Here is a 12,764-nt window from a genome sequence, read left to right on the forward strand (position 1 = left end):
CCCCACCCCCCACGCACCTGCTGGAGGTGGGGGAGGGCAGGCGGATGGGAAGGGGCGGGGCCCGGGGCGGGGGAGGGGCGGCGAGCGGCCCGGGCCGCCCTCCCGCCGCGCCCGGCGTCCCCGCCCCGGCCCCGAGGCGGCTGCCGGCCGGCGGTGCTGACGCAGGTCCTGCGCGTGGGCGGCTGCGCGTGAGGCCGCGAGTGTGTGTGTGTGTGTGTGTGTGCGCGGTTGCCGGGGACTCCCCGGCCTCGCGAGCGGGGGTTTCCTCTCCCTGTTGCCAAGGAAACAAACAAGCGCCACAACGCCAGGCCCCGGGGCTGCCGAGGGTCCCCGAGCCGCAGGCCGCCGCGCGCTCCCGGGAGGGGAGGCAGGAGAGGAGCCCCCCAGCCGCCCCCCCAGCCGCGCGTGGGGCTGGAACCGGGGGCCCCGCCGTGGGCTCCGCGGGACGCGCCGCACCCACGGGGCCCGCTACGGCTGTCCCTTCGCGCTCGCCCGGTTGCTGCGCGGAGGCCCTATTTGTGAACGGGACGAAAATCTCTCTTGCGGCCACCCGGGCGGGCTCCCTCCCCTCGGCGTGTCTGGGCGGCAGGGTAGATCCTGCAGGTCCCAGCGCCCCCAGCCCCTCTGGGCGCCCTCGGAAGGCGACCCGGGGCCTGCAGCCAGGGGTGTCTACAGGCCCAGTGAACTCCGGCGGGGAGGCTGGTGGTGAATTTTCGGGAGATTTCCTGACGGATGGGGCAGAGACCTGGGCCCTTTCCCGGAGAAGGGGCTGGGGCTACCGGCGGACAGTTGGATGGGCCCGACACGGGAGCTCCAGGAGGGCCCCCAGGGATGGCGACAGGACTGCCTTTGGCCAGAGTTTCATCATTTCATTCCCCAGAAGCCAGAACTCCAGAGCTGGGAGGAGTCTTAGAGCAGTGCACAGGCCAACCCCTCTTTCTCAGACCTGCCTGGGGCCAACTGCCCAGATTCCCTGGTGATACTCTGCGGAGGGCCTGCGCCAGATCAATGCACTGGCCTCCCCCTGCCGGTAAGCCCAGCTTCCCCAGCGCCCTGAGAGCCTGCCGGGGGGCCCTGGGAGCCTGCCACCCTGGACCCTGCAGGGTTCTTCGTTACAGGGACAGGGGACAGGAGACCCCTGGAGGAGGTGTAGGGCACCAGGGCATCAGGGCCCTTGCTGGAGGGGGGACAGGATGTACAGGCCGAGGCCGGAGCACCGTCAGGCTGCCCAGGGAGGGGCGGAGGGGGCATCTGTTTCCTCTTGGCCATGGTTCCCTCCGTGCTACCCCCAGAGGAGGTGAAAATGGTGCCGGCTTCCTGAAGAGAAGCTCCCTGGGGATGGTGGATGGAAGACGGATGGGTATTCATCCAAACATCCCACATCCCTTCATCTCTCTCCCCTTGGAGCTTCGGGGACCTGAGCTGAGGCTTAGGGGTGGGGCTGTACTTCCTCTAGAAGCAGAGAGGTGAGGTCCTGGTTCTCAGCACCAAGACTTAGCCCCAGGCGAAGCCAGGCTGGGCTCCCAATAGGATGTGGCGGGGACCTGTCTAGCTCGGGGTGGGGTCTCACCCAGGTGTCAGGGGTGAGCACAGAAGGCAGGTGGGGATGCAGGGAGAGATGGGAAGGGGCGAAGGAAGGAGGCTGGGGAGGCGTCTCCTGTGAGGGGGGAGGAATGGAGCTTTGAGACAAGCCAGTTGGGGGGGGGTCACACCTTGAGTCCAGGCCAGGGGCCTTTGGAGAGGGGACCTGGACAGAGGAGAGGCCCAGGAATTGAGGAGAGGGGCAGCTGCGTGGGCTGACACCGGGCGCTCCAGCCCCACCAGTGGGGCAAATATTTACCCAGCAACAAGGGTTGCTAAGCAGGGAGGCAGGAGGGAGGCCGTAGCTGGAGGCCCTTCCAGGCTCCTCCCTCGCCCTCACAAAAGAACACTCGGAGAGGGTGAGCCAAACCGCTCCCCTCAGCCCTCCCCCCCAACCCCTCCATGCACGCACACGTGTGGCCACTTCTATCCACCCCCAACCCCAAGCCGGCAACAGGCAGGGGTGCGGTGCTGGGCTGGGGGAACTGACTCCCTGGGCTGCCTGGGCTTCCCCGACCCTGGGACAACCCTGGGGGCTCCCACCTTGCAAAAAGACCCCTCCCCCAATCGGCTCTTCAGTGGGGATTAGAAAGAGGGGTGCTCTACAGAGTCGGGACCCAGAGAGGGAGGGGGTCCTGAGGGCCTGAGGGCCGGAGTCCAGATGTCCGAGTCTGCAGGCTGGGAGGGGCTGAGGAGGTGGCAAGAAGGGGGAAGGAGTGAGTCTGTCAGAGACTGTGAGGGGGCAGGGCAGAAAAGAGGGGTCCTCGGGGGCACTCCCTGCTCAGGCCCCGGGCAGAGAAGGGGGAGGGGACAAAGCGGGGGAGGATGTGCTCCCGGAGAGCCAGATGTGGCCCATGTGACGTGGGCTGTGGCTGGCATGGGCACTGTGGGGACGGGCTATGCAGCTGTGCCTGGACGGCGAAGTCAGAAGCCTGGAGGGAGAGGGGAAGGGACAGCTAGTCCAGGACCCCCTGAAGCAGATGGGCGCTTTCCGGGAGGCGGGGAGGGCTCAGGACCCGCAGGGAGGGACTGGCTGTGGCTGAAGACGGGGAGTTCTGCCGCCCCTTCCCGGGGCACGGGACAGACACGCACTAGGTCTCTTTCTTACCCACCTTCTTGGGGTGAGATCTCTGCTCTGCAGGCTTCTCCCTGGGAGTTGGTGGATTCTCACCCCCAGCCACAGGGCCTCTGGAAAGTGGGGTGCAGAAGCAGGAGGGAAGGGCACAGAGAGGAAGCTGCTGGGGCAGAGGCGGTTCCTGGAGCCCAGGCTCCCCGGTGTGGACGGTCGTTCTCAAGAGTTGCAGTGTTGGCCAGATGGCTTCAGGCACCATGGGTCCGCCCTGAAATGGGGTATGTGGCGGGCTTACACCCTGCAGTGACAGCAGAGGACAGGCCGAAGCTCCCCCCTGCCCGAGGGACTTCTCTGAGCCCCTCAGAGGCGGCATGGGCCAGTGGGCGAGGGGGCAGGGTCCCAGGAAACGGAGCAGAGCCGAAGGGCTGGGCTGGGTGTAGCGGCCGTTGCGGGGAGACCCTCCAACACAGAACCAGGAACCCCTGGATGGCCAGGCCCAAGCTGGCAACCAGAAGGGTGTTGTTTCCCAAAGTGCCATTGGAAAGTTTGAAAAATACACATGGAAACATGACTCACTGCCCCCTCCCCATGGCCCCCCTTTCCTGGTTTCTGTGATTTTTCTCCCAGGAGTTAATTCAAATCATATTCTCCCAGAAACCAAGTTTAATGAGGGAGGGCAAAGAGCAGGCTGAGGAAGCCCAGGGGCGCTCCGGGAGGGGCCCGGAAGGGAGGGGCCGGGGAAGGGGGGGCTGGGGCTGGGGCGCAGGGACCGTCCTGGAAGCCCCTGGGTGGGGTACCATTCAAGGGGTAGGGGGAGCCTTTCCCAGACCCGCAGCCAAACTGCCCTATGGCCCCGGGTGGCCCCGGCCTAGAGAGCCTGCCTTCTGGGCTCCCCTTTGGAACCCATTCGCTAGGGCCACAACTCAGGCCAGAGGCTGGGAGGAGGCAGCAGGGTCCCTAGAGCTCCCCTTATGCATGGCTCCTGCCCTGTGGGCTGCGGAAGATCCAGGCCAGGCCTGCCCCGACGGGGTGTCTCTGGGCCAGGGATGCCCAGTGTGTCCTGGGAAGGTCAGGGACACGGAGAGGCTGGCCCCGGGCCCCGGGCCCTTCCCTCCAAGCATCCCCACTCCAGGGGCAAGCCCTGGTTTCCACACTCACCATCTCCCCGCTGCCGGCCCCGCCCTCGGTGGGTACCGAACAGAGGTCTTCACATCTCCCTCGGCCAGGCAGCCCCCACCGCCTGTAGACCCGATTTCTAGAATCTCTCTCCATCCTGGGTAACTGCTCGGGTTCCCGAGCCAGTCTCCGTGCCCACACCCTTGTCTCGGTGACCACTTCTCCTCCTCCAGATCATGGCCATGTTTCCAAAACGTAAACCTTGCATGTTTCCATGAGACTTCAAACTATCAGTGTAGCCCGACGGTACTGGGGATGAGGGGCAAACGCGGTGGCCTGGCTTGTGAAGGCCCCCGGGCATCTGGTCCTGGCCTCTGGATCCTAGCAATCCAGACCTCTCTGTTACTTCTAGACCAATCTGCCTGAAGCTGGCACATGCTTTGCCCTCTGACCAACTCCTCATCCCCCCGCCCAGCACAGCTAAAAGTGCCACTGAGGCTGGGCTAGGCACCCTGGCTAAGCCCCCAGCATCTCTCGGCACACACAGTGATGCTGTCCGTGGATGCCTCTGTCTCTCTCCCCGGGTAAGGAGCTCCTTGAGGAGGCCTGGGTGGTCTCCCTTCCCATCTCTGATCTCCAGGCCTTGGCTAAGTGCTTGGAGCCCAGACAGAGCTCTGCCCACACTCGAGCCAAGCAGCTCAGGGGTCCGAAACCTCCAAGTGCTCAAGCCCTCTGCTTTTTCTGCACACCCACTCTTGCCAGCGCCTTCCTTGGAGGAGCCCTGCGTGCGCGCTCTCTAGGAACTTTCCATTCATGGGGTAATGGGATTCCAAGCAGGAGCTAGAAGAGGTCGGCCCCTGGAACCTACTGGTCTGATGGTTTGGCCTCACCTCCGCAGGAGCTCCCTGTGTAAAGGAGATGCTAGGTACACGCCAGTGCCAGGCCCTCAATACGTGTTTATTGCGCAAGGAACAATATAATCGCCTCCCTTCATAGCAGGCTCTGTCACTAGCTAAACAGTGTCTCCAGGCGGCCCTGGGAGGCGAACACAGTGGGGTTATTACTCTCACCTTATAGAGGAGGACTCTGTCCAGGTGAGCGGGCGGGACCTGCTTCCAGGGGCGCACAGGTGGTGACCCAGGGCCACGCAGCCATCAGGGCGTGAGCTGCTGCTGGGCAGGGGGGTGGGGGGCGGGGGCTTTTATTTGAGAGTGTTTCGGGGGTCAGGGCGTGGGGGAGGCACCCTTCTATCCGGTGGGCTCAAGCCTCACCGGGCGTCACGATCACTCGGGAGAGGGGCTTTCAGAAGCACCCATTCCCAAAGTCTCAGATGTTTTGACTCCATGCTCGGTCCGGCGTGGGACCCGGGCATTTTTCAGTCTGCCGTCTTACACGAGGCAGCTGAGGTCTGGGATCGGGGTGTGACAGTCACTACTTACTCTGGGGCCCCCCAAGCCAGGCCCTGTTCTGAGTGGCATGGGTCCGCTATCCATCCACTATCTGCTCCTCAGCCTTCCCCTTTGAGGGGTGGAAGGTTATTATAAGCTCCATTTTATTTTATCTCATTCTATTCTATTTTTTAAAAGTTCCATCTTGGGGATATTTCGGTGTTTCAGTCAGTTAAGCATCTGCCTTCGGCTCAGGGCTGGATCTCGGGGTCCTGGGATCGAGCCCCACATAGGGCTCCCTGCTCAGTGGGGAGTCTGCTTCTCCTTCTCCCTCTGCCCTTCCTCCACCCCACCCCCCGGCTTGTGCTCTCTGTCTCTCTCTCAAATAAAAAAATTAAATCTTTTTTTTTTAAATAAAACATTTAAAAAAGATTTTATTTTTGGGCGCCTGGGTGGCTCAGTGGGTTGAGCTGCTGCCTTGGCTCAGGTCATGATCTCAGGGTCCTGGGATCGAGTCCCGCATCGGGCTCTCTGCTCAGCAGGAAGCCTGCTTCCTCCTCTCTCTCTCTGCCTGCCTCTCTGCCTACTTGTAATCTCTCTGTCAAATAAATAAATAAAATCTTTAAAAAAAAAAAAAAAAAAAAAAGATTTTATTTTTAAGTAATCTCTACACCCAAAGTGGGGCTTGAACTCATTACCCCAAGATCAAAAGTCGCACACTCTACCGACTGAGCCAGGTGGGCGCCCCATCCGCTGCGTTTTCAAGGTAAGAAAACAGAGCACAAAGGGTCCAAGGTCATAGTAAATGGTGGCGCTGGAGTTCAAACCCCTTGGAAGCCAGCCACCTGGCTACCAAACCCACACCTCCAACCTCCACCCTATAGCTGTCCACCCCAAAGCTGCAGAGGAGCTGGGCCGGGGGGGGGGGGTGGTCCAGGCCCAGATCTTACATCTCCTCTGGGCAGAAAAACCAGACAGACAGCCCCTGAGAGTAAGGAAACTGAAGCCAGAGAAGCCACAGAACAGCGAGGCCTCAAGGCTCCTGGCCGGCCCTAGGCTCACAGGAGCAGAAGGGGCTGGGCGCGGGGCGACTTCCCCAGGGGGCCATCTGCCTCCCTCCCTTCCAGAAGGGGTGCCCTGACCAATCCCGGCTGAGGTGTCACCCTCCCTGTGCTAAGCGATGCAGCCTCCTAATTGCTGATCACAAGGAGTCAATTAAGTCCAATTAGGGAGGGAGAGCTAATTAGTGCTCAGCTTCCCACAGCCTCTGGGCACCCCCCGGGGTCTGCAGCGACCTGCCATCCACCCCCAACCCCAGGGGAGGGGACAGCTGTTCTTGCTGAGCGAGGCAGAAATTCATACTCTTCCTTGCTTTCCTGGGGGTCAAGGGTCAGCACTGGGCTTCTCCCTGACTCTCCATTGCAGGGCAGCTGTCTCCCAGCCCTGCAGGACATGACTTGCCTTCCCTGGCAGTCAAGAACCTTCACGTCACCCGTAATTCTTAAGTACTTGCCCGCCCTCTCACCCAACCTCCCGGCAACCCGGAGGTGGGCTAGCCCCGGGGCTCAGAGAGGGTAGGAGGGCGAGAGACCACACAGTCCTCGGTGACCCCAGACCTTGACACCCCTGCCACGCGCTGCCAAACGGGGTCTTTCCCATGATCTCCCCTCCACCATTCCTGGGGTCACGTGGCAGGTGGGGCGCGACCCGCGCACGTTCTTCCCACGTGTGACCCCTCGCCCTGGCACCCCAGCTCGTCCACCCACTCCCCTCCCTTCATCCCCCTGACCCGGTTCTGAGAACCTGGGGCCAAATTCAAGAATATTCTTCCTGGGATCAGAGAATGTAGAGTCAGGAGTTAGGGGGATTCGTTTTCTCTTCTACTAGTTCACTGTGACCTTGGAAAACTCGTGCTTCTTCTACCGGCTTCTGTTTTCTTTGTGCAAGACCAGGAGGACGGATTGGAAGGGTCCCCAGGTGCTTGCCGTCTCTGTCTCTTCCGAGGCAGGGGCAGAGATGGGGAAGCGCTGGGCTTCCCGCTTGCGTGCCATCACCAAGGGCCCCGCGGTGGGGGGAGGACCTCTTTCATACTGAGTTTGGGGGCCCCCACGCCTTATCAAGAACGAAACTGTCCCGCCAGCAGCAGAGAGATGGGCCCCAGCAATAGCGAGTGTGGGGAATGGGGGAAGGCACAGACGATGCATCCCCCCCCCCCTCTCTCTCTCTCGCCCCCAGGACCAGGCGACAGGGAAAGTGATGCGGGATGCTGGCTGCACCGGACTTGGGCCTTCTTGGGCTTGGCGGAGAGGGAGGCCGAGGCGGATGGGGACCCCTCCCATCTCGTCCCGGGCCTTAGCCACACCCGAACTCGCATGCCTCGGCCTCTGGGTCTTCACCAGCGTGGCCGAGTCCCACTGGCCCGGGTTCCAGTCCTGGCTCTGCCACTCCCGTCCTGCCCCTCGTCCCGGCCAGGGTGACTGTCTCCCCGTCTGTAAAATGGGGTCTCGGTTCCGCACCGCGCGCCCCGCACTGCCCAGGCCCGGGCCGGGGGCGCGAGCCGAGCGCGGGGCAGGAGCACCAGGCGCGGCCGCCGCAGACCCAGGCCTTCCGCGACCGCCGCCCCTTCCTGTGGTGAATCACTGCTCCCGGCCTGCGACCCAGGAGTCCCCGGCTGGCCGCAAACACCGCGTCGCCATGGAAACCGGGCCTCCCCGCCGCCCGCGACGGGTTGGACCACGTGGCCCCCGCGCAGCCCAGTCCGGCCCCTGGCGCTCGGCTCTGACTCACTGCGCGGCTCCCGCTTCGCGCCCCCGCGCCAGGCTCTGCGCCCCGAGCCCCGCAGCCCTCACGCCCTCCGCGCCCAGTTAGCCCCGCGGACACCTCTGCCCCTGCGCCCGGCCGGGACCTGCCCCTCCCGCCCGTCGCGGACTCCCGCGGGGCAGGGAGGTGGCCGGGGACCGAGCCCCGCGGGCGCTGGCGCCACCTGCCGGCCCCGCAGCGGGTGGCGGGTCCGGGGCCCCAAGCGGGGAGGGGCTAGTCCTCCCCAGACGGCCAGTGCCCCCTCCTTCCTCCACCTCCTCCTCTGTATTCTGCACCTGTGCCCCAAAGGCTTAGGGCCGTCGAGGAATAAGCAGTGAAATTTTGAGCGGCCAGGGCGGGGGCATGCTGGGGTGGGGGTGGCAGCTCAGGGTGCCCGAGGGCAGAGAACCAGCACCCGAGCCAGCCCGCAGCTCCAGAGCAGGTCTCCTGGAGGAAGGGATGATGCAGGTGAGTCCGAACATTTATTAAGCACTTGCTGTGTGCACTGAGGCCTGTGAGTTTACACACGTCTTCCCACCGATCACACAACAATCCTGACAGGTAACTGCAGCTGTTACCTTCATTTTATAGGTGGGGAAACAGGTTCCGAGAGAGAAGGAATTTGCAGAGGGCCTGCAGGTGGTGACGCAGCCCCACCGACCGCTGCCTGCCCACCCGGGCCGGAGGACAGCCACGCCGGGCTTCTGCTGCACCAGCTGGGCAGAAGTGTGGGACCCAGGAGAGGCCTGCCGCTCGGGAGCCGCGGGCCTGGAGAGCCGGAAAAGGAGCAGCCGGGGAGGGTGGGACTGGCAGGGTCGGAGGTCAGAGGTCACGCAAGAGGAAAAAGGGAGCCTGGACCGGTCAGTGTGGGTGGGAAGGTGGGGAGGGCTGTGCAGTCCGCTGGGGGCCCTGGTCCGGAGGGGTCTGCGAGACCCCCGGAGGGGTCTGAGGGGAGAGAACGGAAGTGGCCCCGCGTATGGCCAGAAGGACCCCAAGCAGCCAGGTGTCACTGTCCACACCTTGGGGCTGGACACAAGAGGTGACCGGGGGGTGCTGGGGATGCGATGAGAGTGGGGAGAGCCCAAGCGCACCCCCCAGCTCCTGACAGGGGCCCTTGTGCAAGGACGCTGGAGCTGGCCAGTGTGGTGGAGGCGGGGGGGCCCAAGCCTGTCCACCGGCGGTGCTGATGCTGAGTGGAGGTGACCCCCCAGCCCACCGTCCACACCAGAATCAATCGCGGCCAGGGAATGTAGACCATGGCAACCGGCCGTTGTCGCAGACCAGGGCTCTGATTAACCTGAACAAGCACATCTTCGTTTTACGTTCTCCTGCCGCCACTCTTCAGAAAGGGAAACTGAGGCCCAACAAGAAGAGGCTGACTTGTTCAGTATCATGTTCTTCCTTTTATTCACTCAGTCATTCACTCAACAAACCTTGACCATGGGCCCCCCCGCATGAGGTTTGGAGAGACAATCCTCGTGTGGGGGTTCAGTCTCTGTGGCCTCCTGAACACCGAAACGGGCTCTGACCGAGCTCTACGCTGACCGAGTGCTAGAGGAGGGGCCCGCGGACATGCTCAGCGTGGTCAGGAAGGCATCCTGGAGGATGTGACTCCTGAACTCCGCTCTGAAGGACGAGTCAGGGAGACAGGGCTCCGGGCACAGGGAGCGGATGGGGCCTGGCAGGAGCACAGGACTCGTGGACGCTCGGCACTCTTGTGGCCTACACCATGCAAGTGACGGAGGGGGTGATGACAAGCACGCCCACTTCCCAAATAGCTGACACTGACCGGGCACCTTCTGGGTGCTGGGCACCTTGGACCTGGGAAGGAGGACCGGACTAGATCCTGTTCCTGGGCTCAAAGAGCGCCCAAGTGGACTGGGGAGACAGAAACATAAAGAGATGGTTACAGTCCAGGGTAGCGACGGGTAACGGAGATTTCCCAGGGAAACTGTCATAGAGGGGACCTGCGAGGTGCACCAGCAGTAGACGGGGGAAGGGTCAGGGAACCCCTGACGGGTCAGCGCAGGGCACAGCTGGGCGCTGAGCAGGACAGGGTGTGCTCCGAGCCCTGAAGGAAGGCCGGTGCGGCCGGAGCGGAGAAGGGGCTGGAGGACAGAGTCCACGGAACCGAAGGGCATTCTAAACCGCACGGAGGAGTCTGGTCTCCAATCTAATGGCAGCAGGGAGCTAATGCAGGGTTTTAAGAAGGGAGTTTCACGGCCCTGCTGGTTTGGGAAATGACCTCTCTGGCCACGGTGCCGGATTGGAGCTGGAGGGGAGGGCATGGAGGCGGCTGGGAGGAGCCTGCAGCCCTCATCGGGAGGGGGCAGCAGGGACAGCGAGCCCATAGGCTTGGGAAGTGTCCAGAGGTGTAGCTGGGGGGTCCAGCTGATGGGCTGGATGGGAGTAAGTTATGGAAAGGCAGGAATCATACGACTCCTGTTCCTGGCTTGAACCTCCAGGTGGGCGGTGATCCATCTCCCGGAAGCGGGAGCTGGGGGAGGGGCAGGTCCGGACTACAGAGGCAGAGGCAGACCCAGTTCTCCCAGCCCAGGACTCCTGTTTCCCCCAGGGGGGCTGCTGGAGGAAGCCTGCAGGCCAGGCGGGGGACAGAGGAAGGGGATGGGGACGGAGCGGGCGGGAGGAAAAGGAGCAGCCATCTCACACCTTTCTACCCCACATTCGGCTTTAGTGGTCTTCATAGCGACCACCACTACCAGAGATGACATGAGGACCTTGTCTACTGTCTGTGTCCGCTCCCGCCCAGACTACCAGCTCCCCGGGAGTCTCATCCACTGCCTTGTTCAGTGCTGCGTCTCCAGGGCCTGCTGCAGCGCCTGACCCAGCGAGAGTTCAGCACCCGTCCACGGGATAAAAGCAATTACCTCGTACTCTCGTCCCTCCCCTTCAGACCCAGGTCAGTTGAAGTCCAGTGTCGGTTTCCTCAGCCTGTCCCCTGAACAGTGTGTCCCAGGGACTCGGGAGGGCAGCTGGACACGAAGGCAGTTTGAAGCAGCTGGAGGGGGCTCGGGATGACCTGAGCAGCTGATGTGGCCGTGGGCGTGCCCAGCCTCTGCGCCCGGGTTTTCACCTGGAGTCAGGAACACACTGGTCTCCCATGTGTGGGGTGTCCTGCCCACCAAGGGTAAGGTGGAAACTCCGGGTGACCCCTGAGGAGGCAGGGTTGGGCACAGAGCCCTGGCAGGCAGGGAAGAAACACCTGGGCCCTAAAGTCCAGTCCAGGCTGGAGCCGCTCCCAGCTGTCGGCCTGCAGCGCCACCTCGTGGTCGACGCTCACAGACGTTGGTCCTCCACCTGTGATCCACGCCAGGGGGCCACCTGCCCCACCAGCAGGCTTCCCTGGGCACCTGTGGCACCAAACGCCAGTCGTCCCTCCAGCCCTCTCCCTTCACAGTGACCTCACTCATGTGTCAGGGACTCCAGAGCCACTCGGTCCAGGAAGCCTCTCCAAACTGCTCCCGGTTCAGTGGTCATCCCCTGCCTCCAGACACGCACTGGGTGTCACTGTTTTCCCTCCAGGGTCCTAAGCTCTGCAGTCAGAAAGATCTAGCACCCAGTGCCGGAGGGCACTTACCAGCTGGGTGACCTGCGCTAGTTACTTAACCTCTCTGAGCCATAGGTCCCTAATGTGAAGCCGAGGCGGCATGTCTAGTCTCACGGAGTTGTGAAGAGGATGAAGTCAGACGAGTCTGTAAAGGCCAAGACAACAGCCAGGCCAGCAACAGGCGCTCAGGAAATGGCCAAGTCCCTCCTCACCCCTCCCCCGACTTCCGCTTCCCTTTCCTAAAAAAGACAGCACGATGGAACAGAAGGCATAAGAGTCACAGGGCCTGGCTTCTCCTCTGTAAACTGAGACCATTAGGGGTGCCTGGGGGGCTCCGTCGGTTGAGCGTCTGCCTTCGGCTCCGGTCATGGCCACGGTCGCAGGGTCCTGGGGTCGAGCCCTGCGTCAGGCTCCCTACTCCTCTCTCTCCCTCCACTCCTCTCCTGGCTCAGGTTCTCTCTCTCTCTAGCTCAACTCTCTCAAATACAAATCTTTTAAAAATATATTAAATTAAATTTTAAAAAAACTTTAAAAATGAAATGAGGCCATTAGATAACTGATGAACGTGTTCCAATGCTCATTCATTCATTCACTCCACTTCTATTTCCCCGAGGACACTCTCTGCAACCAGCGCGTGGCTTGTATCTGCTAATTCACCTGGGGTGGGCTGTGTCTTGAGGGTCAGGATCTCCTTCAGTTTCTAGCTCGGCACCTGGCACAGAGAGGGTGCTGGAAAAGTCCCTTCTCGATGACCCGGCAAGGGCGTGTCTATGGCCTTCACCTCCCTGCCCCGAGAGAGCACCCAGCCCAGGCTGGCACCACGCGCCCCTCCCCCTCCCCAGCCCGAAACCAGAGCTGGCGCCACTGGGTGAGGAATCTGGGGACCAACTGTCACAGCTCCAGTATCACCCGCCTCCCGGACGCCGGGGTCCAGCCCTGAGTCCCGGAGAGGCCCTGTCAGCCAGCTGTCCTGGGGGACCCTGGCTCCCCCCCAGCCCCTCTGAGCTGTTCTCCCTAGGGAAATAAGAGAGTAGGGGACCTGCTGGGGGTGGGGTGCTGGAGTGGGCCTAGGGGAAGGGCAGTGGCATCTGTCCAGGTCCAAACCTCAGACCCGGCTTCAGAGTCCCTGGAGACCAGTGCAGAACAGCAGGAGGACCTGTAGTGGCCTCCTTGCTCCTCTGCCTCTGTAGCCCTCTGAGTCCAAAAGACCGTTTGCCCCCCCACACCTAATCGTCTTTGG

The 12,764-nt window shown here is 62.6% G+C and overlaps 2 protein-coding genes across 4 annotated transcripts in view; one reads left to right on the plus strand and one right to left on the minus strand.

Moving 5' to 3' along the window:
- The window catches only part of SEMA4A (semaphorin 4A), a 78,523-nt gene that overhangs the window by 48,479 nt on the left and 17,280 nt on the right, over positions 1 to 12,764 (minus strand). The gene's annotated exons all lie outside the window — the stretch shown is intronic.
- Positions 18 to 12,064, plus strand: LOC309850076 (uncharacterized protein). 3 transcript variants are annotated; one of them, XM_082703440.1, is made up of 3 exons: positions 18 to 1,030; positions 10,727 to 10,876; positions 11,600 to 12,064. In XM_082703440.1, the coding sequence occupies exon 1, from the start codon at positions 45 to 47 to the stop codon at positions 978 to 980; it is 936 nt and encodes a 311-aa protein (XP_082559566.1). In that variant the 5' UTR covers positions 18 to 44; the 3' UTR covers positions 981 to 1,030; positions 10,727 to 10,876; positions 11,600 to 12,064. The 3 variants fall into 3 exon arrangements, 1 of the variants encoding a protein (XP_082559566.1); XR_014304071.1 differs by lacking the exon at positions 18 to 1,030 and adding an exon at positions 3,812 to 4,863; XR_014304072.1 differs by lacking the exon at positions 18 to 1,030 and adding an exon at positions 8,335 to 8,517.

Source organism: Mustela nivalis (genome assembly GCF_964662115.1).
Source record: "Mustela nivalis genome assembly, chromosome: 16".
Classification (NCBI taxonomy): Eukaryota; Metazoa; Chordata; class Mammalia; order Carnivora; family Mustelidae; genus Mustela; species Mustela nivalis.

Excerpts from the sequence above, each read along its gene's own strand:
- LOC309850076 (XM_082703440.1), top strand. The coding sequence starts at position 45 with ATGGGAAGGGGCGGGGCCCGGGGCGGGGGAGGGGCGGCGAGCGGCCCG.